Consider the following 16,723-nt stretch of genomic DNA (forward strand, 5'->3'; position numbering starts at 1 on the left):
AATTATTCTCCAGTTGAAAGCTGTAAGTTGAATTAATATTTGAAAAGAAAAAAAAAATCTCACACAGTAAGTTCTAAATGACAATTTCTTACCTACAAAAATTACCCTGCAATCTTCGTCACTAATAGCACAGCGTATCATTCTATTGCATACTTGAATTTTATCTAGCAAAGCACATGCTCTTATTGAAGACATTCTTTTTTTAAAATCTATGTAGCAAAATCCCCTGCAATCACCGCTGAAATTCAGCATTGTCCTAATTTTGCATATATCTCCAAATTGTAACAAATATGGGATGATGTGCTTTTCTTCGAATTCTTTTGGAAGCTGAGCTGAAATAGGTTCATAAAACTGGAATTAATTTGTAAAACTCGTTACATCAATTGCATAAGTACAAGACAAGAGAATAGTTAAGTATCTGTTGGAAGTATTTTAATATGGATTTTAAAATTTCAAATGATTACGATTCAAGACAATCTTTTCAAATAATTAAACACAATAAATAATTTACAAAAAAAAGCAGAAAATCGTTGCAACATCGCAACAACCTTTTTAAATGTGAAATGTGATCAGAGAGGAGCTGACAAAAAGTATTTGTGACAAATAATTTGCCAAATTATTAAAATTGTTTCTCCTACTACCACTTCTATAGAAGATTGATAACTAATACCTATAGTACGATCATATTCGATGCAAAGTAATAAATCATTGCCTGTCAAGGGAGCCAATGAAGTACGCCTCTAAGGGTTTTACAAATTGAGTAATTTCTTTATACATTATAAAGGGACGAGGGGATCAGTTCAGGTCTGGCACCCTTGTTCCTACAAAAATTCCTTTATTCTCATAAACTATTTATTTTAAATGTAATTTATTATAAATCCAATTTGTTTCCTAAATTCCACATATGTACTACATTTTACCTCTGTACGCGCCACTGTTGTTTACTTGTTTTTTGGAAGCGCTCTCTAATTGACGGCAAAGCTCGCCAGGTTAGTGTATTTGACGTATAACCGACCAGTTCGTACACTCGATGCACCTGGGCGACTACAGCTACTACCAGAACACAGTGCGTATGCAGCGGTATTTCAGATTTTACATTGAATTTCATTTTAAATTTGAAATGATTTATCTTACGCCTCCTAAAAATGATGACACGATTTTTCTTTGATAAAAGGCCGACAATTTTTTGCTCTACTTTGCATCGTATACGATCCTACTATACGAGTATTACAAAATTCTATTTTAAAATTACTATTGTATTTATGATTGCATACTTACACAAAAATATTTCATGGTTTGTTGGACTATTTTCTGAACCTTTTGAACATATTATCCTTTGTCCATTTTGTTGAATTACTATAAAGCCGTGTAGGTCTAGAAAGGTTATGAACAGATCACCCTGTAAAATATATACTTTTCAATAAATTATAATAATACTTAATAACCATTACGTTGATGATGATGATGCTGATGCTGATGGTTATGGTGAAGATATAGCATATTATCCTTTGTCTATTTTGAATTACTATAAAATCGATTAGGTCTAGAATGGTTATAAATGTGAAATGTGCAAAACAAAATAATAATAATAATAATAATAATAATAATAATAATAATAATAATAATAATAATATTAATAATAATAATTAGAACCCTAATTATGATGATAATGATGATGATGATGATGAAGATCAAGATAATGATGCTAATGGTGGTGATGGTGATGGTGATATAAAATAAAAAAACTTCACACTTTGTATATGAGACGCGAAGTAAATGGGGACCCACATCAATTTTTACTATATTTCGATGAGAAATGTTTCCATGTTTTTTAAACATTCAGTATCCACTTTATCACTTTTATAACTTCATTTTCCCTAATTTAGTTGAAAGTTGCTGATTAATTATTATTATTTATTTCAACGATTTAAATATTTAGTATATTTGACGACGCATTTACTTTACTGTTACTTACAGCTAAAATTTAATTATTAGCGTTTCCATTTTTGGCTTAAACCGGAATACCAATGCCGAGAACACTTTTGTACATTGTTAGTATCGTTTTTTTTTAATTCATAAAAAACAAAGCACTATACACGTTTTCAAACACCAGAGTGAGAGATGCGTTTTATTCATTTAAAAAATTATACAGGGCGATTCACTATATTTTGACCCCCCCATTAACTTTTTTGTTTTTAGAGTTATAAAAAAATGTGAAATACAAAACAAGCACGATTTTTTGTCAATTTTTCGAAAATGATAGTAGAAAAACAAATTAAATCCAAACAAAATGGGCGCGGATGTTAACTTTGTTAATTTAAATGGAACACCCTGTATATTTTTACATATTTGGATAGAACTTTCCCTGTCGACCATAGTCATATAGGGTTTGTTGGGTCCATCTCTAACAATAATACAACAAACCCTATATGACTATGCTCGATAGGAGACGCTCTAGCCAAAGATGTAAAAATATACAATGTGTTCCATTTAACTTAACAAAGTTAACATCCGCGGCCATTTTGTTTTAGACTTCATTTGTTTTTCTACTATCATTTCCGAAAAATTCATAAAAAATAGTGCAACTTTTATATTTCACATTTTTTTATAACTCTTAAAACAAAAAAGTTAAAGGTGGGGTCAAAATATAGTGAATCACCCTGTTCTTACTTGTATTGATACTACAGAAACTGGTTTATTTATGAGTCAAGTCGAACCGAGTAAAAATCCGCTGGACCTTTTCTTTATAAAAACTTATCCGTTTGAAATTGAATTTAGTAATACATAAAAAGATCATTAATATTGGTCGACAAATAAAAAAGCTGGGGGTGGGTAGTTTTTAAGCAGAACAACCTGTCTCATATGAAATGAGAATGGTAATTTAAAGTTAAAAGTCTACATATTTCTAATTCTAAAATGTATTAAAGGTAAACAATTAAAAATACTAACAATAAAAATACTCCTTATAAAAAATTATGCGAAATAATATATGAATAAAACTTAAGTATCTACTTACCATTACTAACTCAAGACAGAGATATGTACAACTTCAAATGAGTACACCGCAATAATATATTCTGGAAACGTTGCGTGGTTTTTATACATATCAGATGTCGGTAATACAGATTCCGACTTTACCAACATCGGAAATATTTTTTCCTCGAGGTTTTTTTCAGTTATAATTTATGTCTAAATTAAAAACACCTAAGAATAGTTTTTCTGTTATTGGTTTAGACCGTATAACTGGTAATTGGGTAAGTTATTTAAGAAAAAGTATCACCTGTTGATCAGATGAAAAGTGTTTAATATTTCTTACATGTTTGTACTTTATTAACATTTGTCAGTTTTTCAGAGAAGCAGGCTAGCTGAAATGTTAAAATATTATGTTTTAATTTTCAATTACATTCTTGTGCATACTAACATTCCCATTTAATTTTGGTAATGCTTTCAAAAGTGATGCAGATGCTGCAGTCTTATCGTTCATTGTACTGAGTCTCTCATTTTCAACAGATCACTCATTCTAGCACTTATTGTTGTCTTTTGCACAAGTTTGTGCAGTATGTTAAATAATATAACATTATTTTATCCAATTTTGATTATTGATTCTATGGTTTAATACACATAATATAACAGACTTTTCCTGTTGCCATATTACAGTGTCTGTGTCATAAAGCCTAATTCTATTGAAGTATTTTTTCAGACCAAAATGTTCTTTGAGGATATCGTCACTGTACGAGTACGTAACTGATTTCTGCCTAATGACAACATTTCTTCAGTGTTCTCCTTTGTTGGTTGTTTAATGAAATTCTTCCTCTATTGGATAAATTGTTCTCATATCTCTTATACTGATTGTTAATCCGTTCTGTTAATTGGTCTCGTACTATATGTAGTTTTGGTTACTAGGGTAGGATTCGGGTAGTATAAGGAGTTTAAGGGACCTCCCTGTTAATTCGTCGAATTTTGCATTGCTCTCAACTTAACCAATTTATACCTACTTAATCTGATTATTTGTTATTGTCCTTAGAAATACTTGATACCTGTAATACCTCGTACGTCTCTATTTAGAAAATGAAAATCAAATGATATCATAAACGGTGTCTGGCCTGTCAATGTATCAGATAGTAAATGTGTGTTTCATTTCTGTCACCTCGATCCGAAATTATCATCTGAAATATTTCAGTAACACTAAGCTTTAGAATTATGTGGTTTGTTCTCATACCTGGATTGTAATTGTTTAGTCTATTGTGCTCCAGGTTTGCATGAATGCCTCCTGATGTGTGCTTCAGCTTGAAAAGACATTTACTAAGGTTTCCATTGCTTCCATTATTGTCAAATGAGCGACTTCACGGATAAGCTATCCCGATACCAAAGATGCATATGTTGTCATGGATCTAATCACCGTAATGTATGTTTATTACATCAATTTTGGATTTAATCCCCTTGTTTTACTTTAACCCTTTCGCGCCGACTTTTTTTAGTTATAGCTATAATGGTTTACTTTATTGCTATCATTGGCAAATATGTTTGTTAGACTCTGACAATGTTTTCAGACATTTGTTTTAACGTTTTTTCGCAAAAAATACATGGGACATATATAACCCACCAGGTTTTTAACATGGGACTTATTTAACCCATCAGTAATAAAAAATTAATTTGTTAATTTTAAAATTGTCCCTGTCCCATTACTCAATGCGTTAACTAAGAAAAATGTATAAGATAGAAGTATTTTATCTATGAAACTTAGAAAAACAGTCTCCACAAAGAGCAATATTACATTCTACACAATAAGTTTTTGTTCTTTTTTCCTTTTCGCTATGTGACACATGTGGCACCGTCTTCTTGTTTTTCCTTGAATGGGTAATTTTCTTTCCATCTTTCAGCTTTCGATCAATACCTTCAACTGTTGGTTTATGAAAATTACTCACAGCAATAACTTCCTTTGTATCCTTCCATCTGGCCACTAATAAACCTGTGTTACTACAATACTGCTCATAATCACCTCTCGCATCAAGTTTTTGTGACATTATTGGCAATTTTTTTCTATTGGAAATGCAGGTACCAACCGCAGCAAATGATAAGTTAGTTAGAAGATTAATTGAAGTGAAAAACCTATCGAAACATAAAATGACATTGTTGTCTCTAATACTTGATGCCAATTTAGTAACTACTCTTTCGCCTAACGACCCGATCATTTTTTCAGTTTCTTTGCCTGTGTAAATATTAAAGTCATATACGTAACCTGTTAGAGCATCACACCTTTGCCATATTATGATACCTCTCTTTATTGGTTTGAGAGGTAAATATTGTTTCAGGCTGGAACTTCCTTTAAATTTTGTCATTGATTCATCAATTGACTGATATCTGGCCTCACTCCTAGCTTGCTGAAAAGTATATTTTAGACACGAAACTAATTCGTCAGTGTAATATGACTTGCTGCAATTTGGAGGTTTTTCTGGGTGATTGAAGTATAGTTTTGAAATTAGTAACAACAACCTGTCCCTAGATACTGCCAACTTTATCATTTCATTTCCTAACGATTTATTTGTGGACCAATAGTCATGCAAATTAGGGACACGGTTATAGCTCATTACCAATAAACAGCCTGTAGCTAACATTATTTCTGAAGTGTCAGTTCTGGGAATAATTGTGTTTTTATTCTTTACTCTAAATATGTCTAATCTCTCATTGGTACATTCAGCAATAAACATAAATAAACTTCGAGGAAAAACTTTTAGAAATACGTCTAATTCAGTAGATGAACTGTTGCAAGATATTAATGGTTTAGCGATTACTTCTTCAGATGCTATATTTTTAATAGGTGCAAAATTTATGTCCTCCGGTGTGCCCCACTCAATATTACTTTCCACTTTAGACTCTTGACTTTCGACACTATTATTTTGAGCGTGAATACCAACATTTATATCATTTGGAGAACTGTTTTCGTTGTCTAGCTGAGTGTTATTTTTCAGTTCAATATTTTGTAAAATAATAATTTTTTTTATTAGTATCTAATATATTTTCTTCTAAATCACTATCTTCAGTTGAAGAAGGGATATATTCAGACCCACTGTCCTCAAATGGCTCTTCTAGTTCATCGATATCAGACAGGTTATCAGCATAATACTGTAATTCGTGCTCACTCAATATCCTTTTCCTAAAAAAATATTCATAGTAATAAAATGTACACTTAATAACTTAGAAATACGAGTGGGACACATGAGACCCATCCCTCATTATCAACATAAAATAATACAATAATAACTTCCTTCAATGTAATGAAATAAAATTACGTTTTGTTGTATTTACCTATCCATTTTCTGTTGGACTTCATATATTAATTCTTGATATATATGGCAACAAAATTTTCGCATCAAAACGACACCTGTTCAAGCTTGACTTACGGACAAACTACTAAATTTACGGAGTGTTATTACTGCGCAACTATGTGGTGTACGCATTGGCCAACATCCATTTACGAGTGGGACAAAGTTATATGTTGTTTTAAGGAATACAAATGCTTCTAGGCATTCCTGAAAATCAATGGGACATATATGACCCATTAGGCGCGAAAGGGTTAAACCTTCTTGGCTAACATAGGTGAAGCTTTATGTCTCCTTTTTGATTAAGATGGTTCTAAGTCTTGAGCCTAACATAACTTCAAGATATATTACCTGCCTCGATAGCTGCAACTGTTCTCTTTTACTATGGTTGGTATGCATAAACTAATTTCTTATTTATTCATTTATTTTCTTCTTAATTGTCGAATTAACTCGAAGTAAAAATGAAGATTTACCGCTGATTTTAAATAAATATTTAGATGCAGGAAAAAATTGTTAACAAATAATACTGCTTACTTTGATTCAAGATACTACTTTTTACATAACTATTGGATGTGCTGCTTGTAATAATATGATGGAGGTGCTTATGACAACAATTTTCTTAGAGACCATAGAAAACCGACGGATCAGACAATACCAATGAAATATCCTTAAGATGGACATTGGCTTTGAAAAGCTTGTATAGAAAGGTTGGCTCAGTTATCTATAGTAGGATCGTATTCGATGCAAAGTAGAGCAAAAAGTTGTCGGTCTTTTATCAAAGGAAAATCGTGTCATCATTTTTAGGAGGCGTAAGATAAATCATTTCAAATTTAAAATGAAATTCAATGTAAAATCTGAAATACAGCTGCATACGCACTGTGTTTTGGTAGTAGCTGTAGTCGCCCAGGTGCATCGACTGTACGAACTGGTCGGTTATACGTCAAATACTAACCTGGCGAGCTTTGCCGTCAATTAGAGAACGCTTCCAAAAAATAAGTAAACAAGAGTGGCGCGTACAGAGGTAAAATGTAGTACATATGTGGAATTTAGGAAACAAATTGGATTTATAATAAATTACATTTAAAATAAATAATTTATGAGAATAAAGGAATTTTTGTAGGAAAAAGGGTGCCAGACCTGAACTGATCCCCTCGTCCCTTTATAATGTATAAAGAAATTATTCAATTTTTAAAACCCTTAAAAGAGTACTTCATTGGTTCCCTTGACAGGCAATGATTTATTACTTTGCATCGAATATGATCCTACTATAGGTACTTACCTTTCCTTTACATCAACTAAATTTTGTAATAGGTATTGAAAATGTTGCTGACACGGTAAAACAATTATTTGGTCTACAAGCCGTTTATGTGAGGCAAGGAAATTTTACTGGGAACTGTGAACCATCAACGTGCTTTTGCTATAAAAATACCAAGCAAATAAAAACTGAATTGAAATCATTTTAAATGTGTAATTTATTAGTGTTTTCAATATTATTAATTTTCCAAACTGAGTGTTCCGTATTTTTTTTATAAAACACATTCATCACCTTAATATTTTAACAATTTTACAAAGTACCTACGAGTATGTACTTCGATGCATTTAAGCCCCTATCTAATTGCGTAGTGAAAAAGAAGTTATAGAATACAGATTTTTTGTTTGAGAAGAGAAAACATAGATTGATACTTTTTTCTATAAGTTTGTAAGAAAAGAAAATGTACACAATAAAATATTCCACAAATATGGCGGTTTATATAACAGCATTTTAATTTTTATTCTATACATAAATTTGTTATAACATTTTTTAAATCATTTAAAAAAATTTATAAATAACAACATTTAATGCACATAATCTGTGTTTCATGTTTTAAATCTAGAAAATACAATGATACACTTAACACTGCTTCACTTATAATAGGCCAATAATAAAAAACTTTTTTTTTCAGTCCATTCAATATTAAAACAGTTCATTACGGATACTGCTTGGAAGTTGATGGCATTTCTTCGTGGAAACTGGATGAAGATTCTTCCTTCATTGCTAACGGGGGAATCTGGAAGAAGACAACATCACTATTCTTTGCTATTTTATTTTCTAAGGCAAAGGTGCATCGAAAACACTAGTCAAAATTGGTAGTACAATTAAAATAGTTCCCATTATGGACTAAAATATAAAAATAATCATTTAAGCAGTTAATAGTGGTCATCTAAAATATTATCTACGTATATAATTTTAAGGATTTGAAATATTTCATCATGCTTCTAGCAAAAAGGTTGCGAATGCATTAATACTAAGATTGTTGAACTAGCTAATTAATAACTAGGAAACTAAGTGTAACATAGAATTAACTTTATCCATAAATATTAACCGACTATTTCCTTCAACAAAAATTTGAATATCTAAATCCTACAATCAAACTCAGTCTAGTTTATCACAACACCAATATTGCTTAAAGGATTATTTTGCTCCTTAAACCTAATTTAAGTCTAATGCGTTTACAAGCGTGTTAAACTGTTTAGCGAATTATTGTAGACAAAGGCAGTTGCGATGTTAAATTTAAAAAAAGAAAATTTATCATAATAAACCTTTTTTTCTACTTGAAGGAGGTATTCGTAATACCGATCCTGGAAGACAGCTCTGTCTGTAAAAGAATGTTTTCAATTATGGATAATGCTTATGTGGAGCTTAACTTAAATGAAATGAGGAAATTATCGAGAACAACAATTTTTGGTGAAAACTATAAAAGTAAATGATCTTAAAACTATAACAAGAGTGTTAGTTTTTAAGGAAAAGTAAACTTTGCATTATTTTATATGTAATCGCTGTGTGTTTTCGTTTTTTTTAAAGACGCAGAACGAATTGAAGCTACTGTAATATACTAAGAGATTTAACAATTTAACTATTAGCAAATGCTAACTCTAGTCACAAACGTGTTTTATTATGTAACTAGGTAAATACCAAAGAGTACAATAATTCTTAATTATTGACGTTTTTTTGTTCTTTGTGATAAAATAATAATATGGTTCAATAACTTCTGAGCTGGTTGCCACGATATCAGTTTAGGCTGTTTCACGTTTCGAGAAATATGTATCTCTACTTCAAAAGAAACTATGAACTCTGCACAACATCCCGAGGTCTGATGTATGAGTTATTTTGATCTTTTCTTGCCTTGCGATTTGTATTATTTTATATTAGCCAGCCAAAATATGCCCCCATTAGTATTATTTAAGTCTGTTGAGTGCCCTGTCTGCTTGGTGCTCCTCAATTACTGAGTTTCCTCCGTTGTTATTCTTTAGGTGACACTCGTGTTCCATTAATCTCGTGTTTCATTATATGTCTAATGCATCCTTTGCCATATGTACGGGGTGTAGTATACATCGGAGTACACCGCTCTTTCGGCTCTTCTTGGGAAAGATCGATCTTATCTTTCTGAAGGTGGTGTAGATGGGTTTGCTTAAGAATCAGCCAATCTTATCAGTACATCATTGTATATAGGGTAGATATCTTGTTGCTAGAAGTTTCCTTTTTGTTTTAGTTGTCCTACTAACGAATTGTTCAATATTCTTGCAGTATATCTGAGAGCTAAGCGTAGATGATGTAGTTAATGATGAATGATGCAGTCTTGCTTGCAGATGGCGCAGGCTCGATGCAGTAATGTGTTAACTAAGGGTACTGTTTTCTTCCAAATCCACGGTGAAGCTGATGTCCGTATGTGTTTTATTGAAGTGGTCCAGAAATCCTTCTGTGCATTGTTATATTTATGAATCCAGATGATATATACAGGGATACAGGGTGGCCGTCGATGTATTTTAAGCAAAAATGATTCAATTCACTTTTCCAGAATTCCCAACGGTTCTTGAAATATCGGGGTTTCAAGTTGCCTGATTTCAATTCGTTAACATCATTGACAGTCGTTTTTTCTATTTTTTGCGTTATTTGTGTTAAAATCATGCTCTTAGTTTATTCAAATGAAGAATAGGCGGACATGATTTTCGGGTATGGATATTGCAACGGTTAGGGAATATCAATGACGAAATCCAAACCGCCGTGTTCCAGACTAGCAAACGTTCAATAGAACCTTCACGACTCTTCGATTAACAGGTGCGTTCCTTAAACCAGCTTGTGAAAGAGAAGATATGCGAAGAAAAAATGCTGCAGAAGTGTTTGAGCTCGTTGAAAATGATCTTGGTACTAGTACGAGAAAAATTTCTGTACTTACTGGATAAAGTAGGACGGTTGTACAAGACCAGTGGCAAGAAAACGGACTGCATCCCTATCATTACCAACCGGTACAAGAACTTCTCTCCACGGTTCTTCCCCAAAGAGTTCGCCTTTGTGAATTGTGGAGCAATCATCTGGATACTCTTCCAAGAACCCTTCTTTCGGTAACGAATTTACATTTACAAGAGATGAAATCCACAATTTCCACAACGATCATGTGTGGGCAATGCTATTCGAGAAATCCATTTCCAGGGAACATTCTCAGTAAACGTTTGAGCTGGAATAATTAATAATGATGTTATTGGACCAAATTTCTTCGAGGGAAATTTGAACAGCGAAATGTACCGGGCTTTTTTGGAGACCGATCTACCTCTATTACTTCAGGACATTCCTCTTCAAATCAGAAGGATGATGTTCTTTTTACATAATGGCGCTCCGTCCCATTGTGGAAGAGGTGTCACTAATTTCCTAAATGAAAAGTATCCAAATCGATGGATAGATCGTGATGGTTCCATTGCTTGGACACTACGATCTCCGGATCTCAACCCGTTGGACCCTTTCATGTGAATACACTACCTATTCAATGAGAAAGCCTTATTGCAGGGACCAACTTATTGAGAAGATTCATACAGCCTTTGATGAGGTGAAAAACAATATGGAGAACTACAACTGAGAACGAGAGCTTCGGCAAAGCATTGAGTTATGCATTGCATGCAAGGCGGTGGTTATATTGAGCAGTTTTAGTAATTACACTGCCATTACTCTTTCATTAAAATAAATCAATTTTTTACTAAACCCTAAAATAAACTGAAATAATTTCAACCCATAAAAATGTTTTTGGAATGCCTGGAATTTGGAAATGACTAATAAATCAAAATCAGGGTTCGGAATGTCACAGCCTATTGACTTCACACCATATACCAGAACAGGAAGCACATGTATGCCAAACAAATATAGATTCCGAGGAAGAGAGCCTGGAAATATTATGATTATGATGTCTAAACTAATGATGTTGCAACCAGTCTGGAAAGCCTGCATATTAAACTACATCAACTATATATAATAATAATATATAAGGTTACAGCTATATCTCAGACCATTTCAGATCATTACAAATCATGACTATGCTGCAGATAAAAATATCTAGCAACAAATATGATGAAAAATGGGTTTAAAATATGTTTGTTTTCCTAATTTAGTATTTGCTATGGTAATACAAAATATAATCAATATTTCCAAATACCTTGTATATAAATATTATATGCAATTTTATATTTTTCATAGCTTCTGTTCAATGATCTATAAATTCTGCCAATGATAGTATGAAGGAAAACTTGTTAATTTTCTTACATACTGCGATTTGAGTTTGCCTTATCCGAATTTAACACTTTTTAACATTTTCTTTTTTTTTTTAAAGTACCTATGTAGGTATTTGCATAAAACAGTACATGAAATTAAGTTTTAAAATATCCTGATTAATAATTATTTATCTGCGTCCTGTGTGAGGTATTTTAGTTTATGTATATGAAACATGAAAAAATGTTGATGAAAAATGTTCGATTATTTTGAAGTAGGTATTTGTATCAATTTCTATAGTACGTAGATGAGAATTAAAATTTGTGTGTATTTGTTCTTATTTATTAAACTTTATAGAGGGTGTTTGATTAAGAATGAAAGAGAGTTTAATGGAAGATTCCTGTTATCAAAATAGGGCGATTGAGCTACAAGCCGTAATGAAATGTTACTTAATCTACTCAAGTTTAGAAAACTTCTTAATTTTGGCATTATTCCGAAAATCACTTCACCGCCAATCTCTCAGTCAGCTGTGATCATTCTTAATGAGAAACCCCTTATAAATAAACAGGTGCAGGAATAATTTGTCTTTATAAGCCACCAACTGGTAAATATTTATCTGTTTCTATATTTGGACTAATATCTTACTTGTTTGTCCTCTTCCAGAGTAGGCAGCAAATCATCAGTGGAATGGGGACTAGGTGTAGGCGCGATACGCGTTGTAGAACTGGATCTAGTCATCTTTGAGTACCTACGCTCCATTTCTCTCTCTTCTTTTTGCATTCTCTCCCTTTCATACCTTCTAGCGCTGTAGCTCCTTATAGAACTGGAGCTGTGCACTGACGCAATGCTTGGTCTCCTAGATCCTGTATTTACAGTAAATTTTGTAAACGTAGCCTGGATTTTTATTATAACAATAAAAATGAGTTGTTCAGCGCGTGAATATTACATTGAATCTAGAAATTTCTTGCTTTGCTGCAGCAAAGTGCAATTTGTAAATTAGAGGAAGCAGAGACAGCGTGTTCTATTGAAGTGAAAAAATATTTTCTAAAAGGGACACACAACAATCTATGCATTTAAAATTAAAATAATGGGTTCTATACGGAGGAAAACTAGTTGGAAGAAATTATGTATTAATTTATTCGTTAATGGATAATGAAACAAATTTAATATCTTGTTTGTGGTAGTGAAGTAAATTTTGTATTAATTGAATATATTAGAATACTCAGTGTGTATCAATTTTAATCTAAATTAAATCTAGTATGATTCCTAATAGTCTAATTATCTAAGTTATACATAAAATGACATTATCCAAACTACTGCAGTTACTACTACTAGAAATAAAAGAAATTAATGAAAGCACAACTAAATTCAGTAATACAGTATGCCAAGTAACGCGCGGGTGGACATCTTGGAAATTATTATTTTTAACTACTTCAGTGGCTGTCACTTCGGTTAGAAAATTATAAATTAGTTTTACATAGTCTACTGATGTTATCGTAATTTTTTTCTCAGAATCATACCTTTGTTTTGACGCACGGGAAAGAACCTTTAGTTGTAAGACTTATTCCATCATACATTCTACTGTTTTCGAAATATTAACAGTATAAAATCACTGTCACTGCATTAATACGGATTTTTTTTTTAAATTAATGCATCTAAAGTCATTTTACAAAATGAATTAAAATGAGATAATTTACACACATTATTTTACGATTACCTACCCTCTTCAACGGTATCAAAACACGGGTAAGCATCTGAGAAAGAAAATAGCAAAGCGCCTTCGTGCGGTATGAATATATAACTAAAATATCTTTATCCTGTACGTATATAACACCGTTTTGAGATTTTAATTATAGATATTTAACTGTTTTCAGAAAATCTCATTTCCCAAGTTACATCGATTATTCTATCTTTGAAGCTACAAATGATTTGTAGGACAAAATGTCGTTTAAAATATTTAAAAAATAGATTTTGATAGGTGGTATCAGTATGATGTTGAAACTACTACTGAGGAGAGTATTATGCTATTTATTTTGGAAGCTAATTGTGATTACCTACTAATCAATCAATATAACGTTTTTTTTTTGTACATGCAAAATATATGCAATTATGGGAAAAACTTATTTATATTAAATTTTGATAAGCAGCAATAATCTGCATTTTAGAAGAACACCAAACAATGTTGTACGTATTTAGAGGTTTGGAGCAGAATTCACTTTAGTTTTAAGTGATGACATTATCAAAAATAAATGCTCTATAGACATTATGAGCCGACTAGCATTGAATTACACCAACAACATCGTTTAGATATGAGGATGAAGTTAGATCATCAGAACTACTGATAAGGAAGGTTATCGAAGTGTCAGTCACCGATTTCAATGAAACTTCGCTACGTTGTAGAGGACAATAAAATATGAGATACGTATATTTTCTTTTCTTTTGATAAACATTTTAAAGAGCACCTCTAAAGGTTACCCCCAAAATAGTTTTTTCAAGAAATTTCGTCCCTGTTTCGAGTTCGAGTCATAATTAATCAGCCTGATGCGACAATTCTTAATTCATATTCATACACAAATAGTTTCAAAACCTTGCGATAACAAAACCCCAAAACCGGATCGGTGGGTGGAATCGGATTTGTTTTCTATATCACCTATTGCTAGTTCTCGTTCCCCACAAGGCATTCGTGTTGAAGCAGTCCTCGAAATCCTGCCAGACCTTTAAAGACGAGTGACTTTGAAATTTTGATTGACATTCTTTAGAATTTCTAACAATACAGAGATAATTGCCTGTAACGGTATTTATTGAACGTTAATAATAAAAATGTACTTCCTTTTTTCTTGTCACTAATGTACAAGTTCCTACATATCTACGTAGATTTCAACTTATACTGACCCGTAGAATTTATAGAAGGCTTTATTTGTTAACAAAATCAAATTGATTGGTTATAAGTATTTTATTATTTATCGTTTTTATGCCTGTTACTAACACAAAAATATAACAATGTATACGATGTTGTGTATCACTTTTAAAATGAGATTTAATATTAGGTACTTCTGAACAATATTAAAAGAAATTGTGAATTCTTAGGATCAATATTTTTAAAGGAAATATTCTCTAACTATTTATACTACATAAAATTTTGTTAAAGCAATAACAATTATTCTTAATGTACGTTCATAAAAAGTTAAATAAAAATATACCTACAGATATTTTATTGAAACAATGAACACACAAGACATAGTTATTAAAAAAATATTTAATAAACATTTTTTAAAATGTGAAGTAGGTTTTTCTGTTTGGTATTAATATAACAGGTGATTTTTTTAACCTGAATATTTGAAAGTAATATTTCGAAAAATAAGCGCCCTACGAAAAAAATGTTCATTTTTGAGAATGAGAATTTAGTAATTTATGGCGGAAATACATACTTAACGGGGATAACTTTAAAATCTTAAATAAAAACCCCTATTTTATATTGCAGATTCAGATTATACGGCTAAAAGTTCGTAGGATTTGCTCAAACATATTTTTCTATTCATAATATAAGGCGCTGTAATCGACGAAATTGAATTTTTTCGATTTCTCCTACTGAGAACAAATGTAAGTATATTATTCTGCAATATGTTTGCAATAAAAAATACCAAGTTTTATGTAAATACTTGAAATTCGCCATCAAAAAAGTTTATAATGCAAATTTCGAATAACTGGGAAATTGTTACCTGTTAAATCCTGATACCTGATAAATGGCTGGTGAATAAATTACTTTTAGTGTAACACTGGAATAATGAAGCGGACATAGTAGTTTTTTGTTCCCTTCGGGGTGCTTGATTAAAATGAGTTAAAGTTATTTCTTCCTTTGTACATTTAGTTTGTGTTTGTGTAGTTACAGAAAACACGAATGAAGAAATAACACAAACGTTAAATGTAAACGCAATGAAACATTTTTATAAAAAAATATTTTTAACAAAACAAATGATAAATTTAAAACAAAATACAAACGAAGGAAACTGCGTTGACGAAGTATCCCGAAAAGGACGCCTGTTCCTGGATTACGATAATAGTAGTTTCTTGACAAGTTATTTTTCAAGAAATGAAAATTTGAGAAATAAAATTTTGTTTTAGGACTAATTAGGCAATAAAAAATAATATATAAATAAAATATTTAAGTTTTCAAATTACTTAGCACTAGTGCATTCCCTTCGTAGAATGATTAAATTTTAATTATGGACCCTTTTTTGTAGAGTGCTTATTCCTCGAGTTATTTGAAAGTTTCAGGTTAAAATAACTACATGATTTTAAAAAGTGAAAAATGCATCGATATGTAGATAGAAAGAGATTATCATATCCTTCAAAATTATTGATACACCATAACTATATACTTTTATTTCAATATCATTGTAGGTATTATAAACTACAACTAACGCATCAAGTTTAAGAGAAAAAAAAATAGCAATTATTTAATTAAAAATGGATTTTATGTCTACTTATAATTATTTAAGCAGTTATTGAAGAAGGAATATAGGTTATACTTATTACATTTAGAATACTTCTATAAATTGAGATAAAAAATAATTAAATATAGTACACATAAATATATTTCCTACTTACAATACTGTCGTGCAGCATGCAACATTGTATCTCTATTTGTCTACACATATTCATGCAGTGTGTAGTGTATTGTGGTATGATTATCATTTTATTATTTTTATTTTATATACATGTTGTTTAAGTCCAATGGTGAAATTGTGTAACCATAATGCATATAATAAAAAAAATAATTTAAAGCCGACTTCACCCCTGCCATCTTGTGTTCTCCATGCTGCTGGTTAGATGAAGAATGGATCTATGAACGTGGTAACAATGGTATGGTTTCTCTTTTTTTGTCAGAAAA

General features: G+C 31.3%; 1 protein-coding gene across 2 annotated transcripts in view; it reads right to left on the reverse strand.

Moving 5' to 3' along the window:
- Positions 1-8,178: 8,178 nt before the first annotated feature.
- Positions 8,179-16,723, reverse strand: part of LOC108912936 — a 56,569-nt gene continuing 48,024 nt past the window's right edge. The window contains exons 7-9 of one of the 2 annotated variants that reach the window (XM_018718368.1): positions 12,478-12,695; positions 8,901-8,956; positions 8,284-8,368 (exon numbers count right to left, since the gene is read on the reverse strand). In XM_018718368.1, coding sequence (XP_018573884.1) covers positions 8,909-8,956; positions 12,478-12,695 — 266 coding nt within the window. In that variant the 3' untranslated portion in view covers positions 8,284-8,368; positions 8,901-8,908. Of the gene's footprint in view, positions 8,369-8,900; positions 8,957-12,477; positions 12,696-16,723 lie in introns of both variants that reach the window. The other variant, XM_018718367.1, reaches the window with a different exon arrangement.

Source organism: Anoplophora glabripennis, unplaced genomic scaffold (genome assembly GCF_000390285.2).
Source record: "Anoplophora glabripennis isolate ALB-LARVAE unplaced genomic scaffold, Agla_2.0 scaffold698, whole genome shotgun sequence".
In the NCBI taxonomy this organism is placed as follows: domain Eukaryota; kingdom Metazoa; phylum Arthropoda; class Insecta; order Coleoptera; family Cerambycidae; genus Anoplophora; species Anoplophora glabripennis.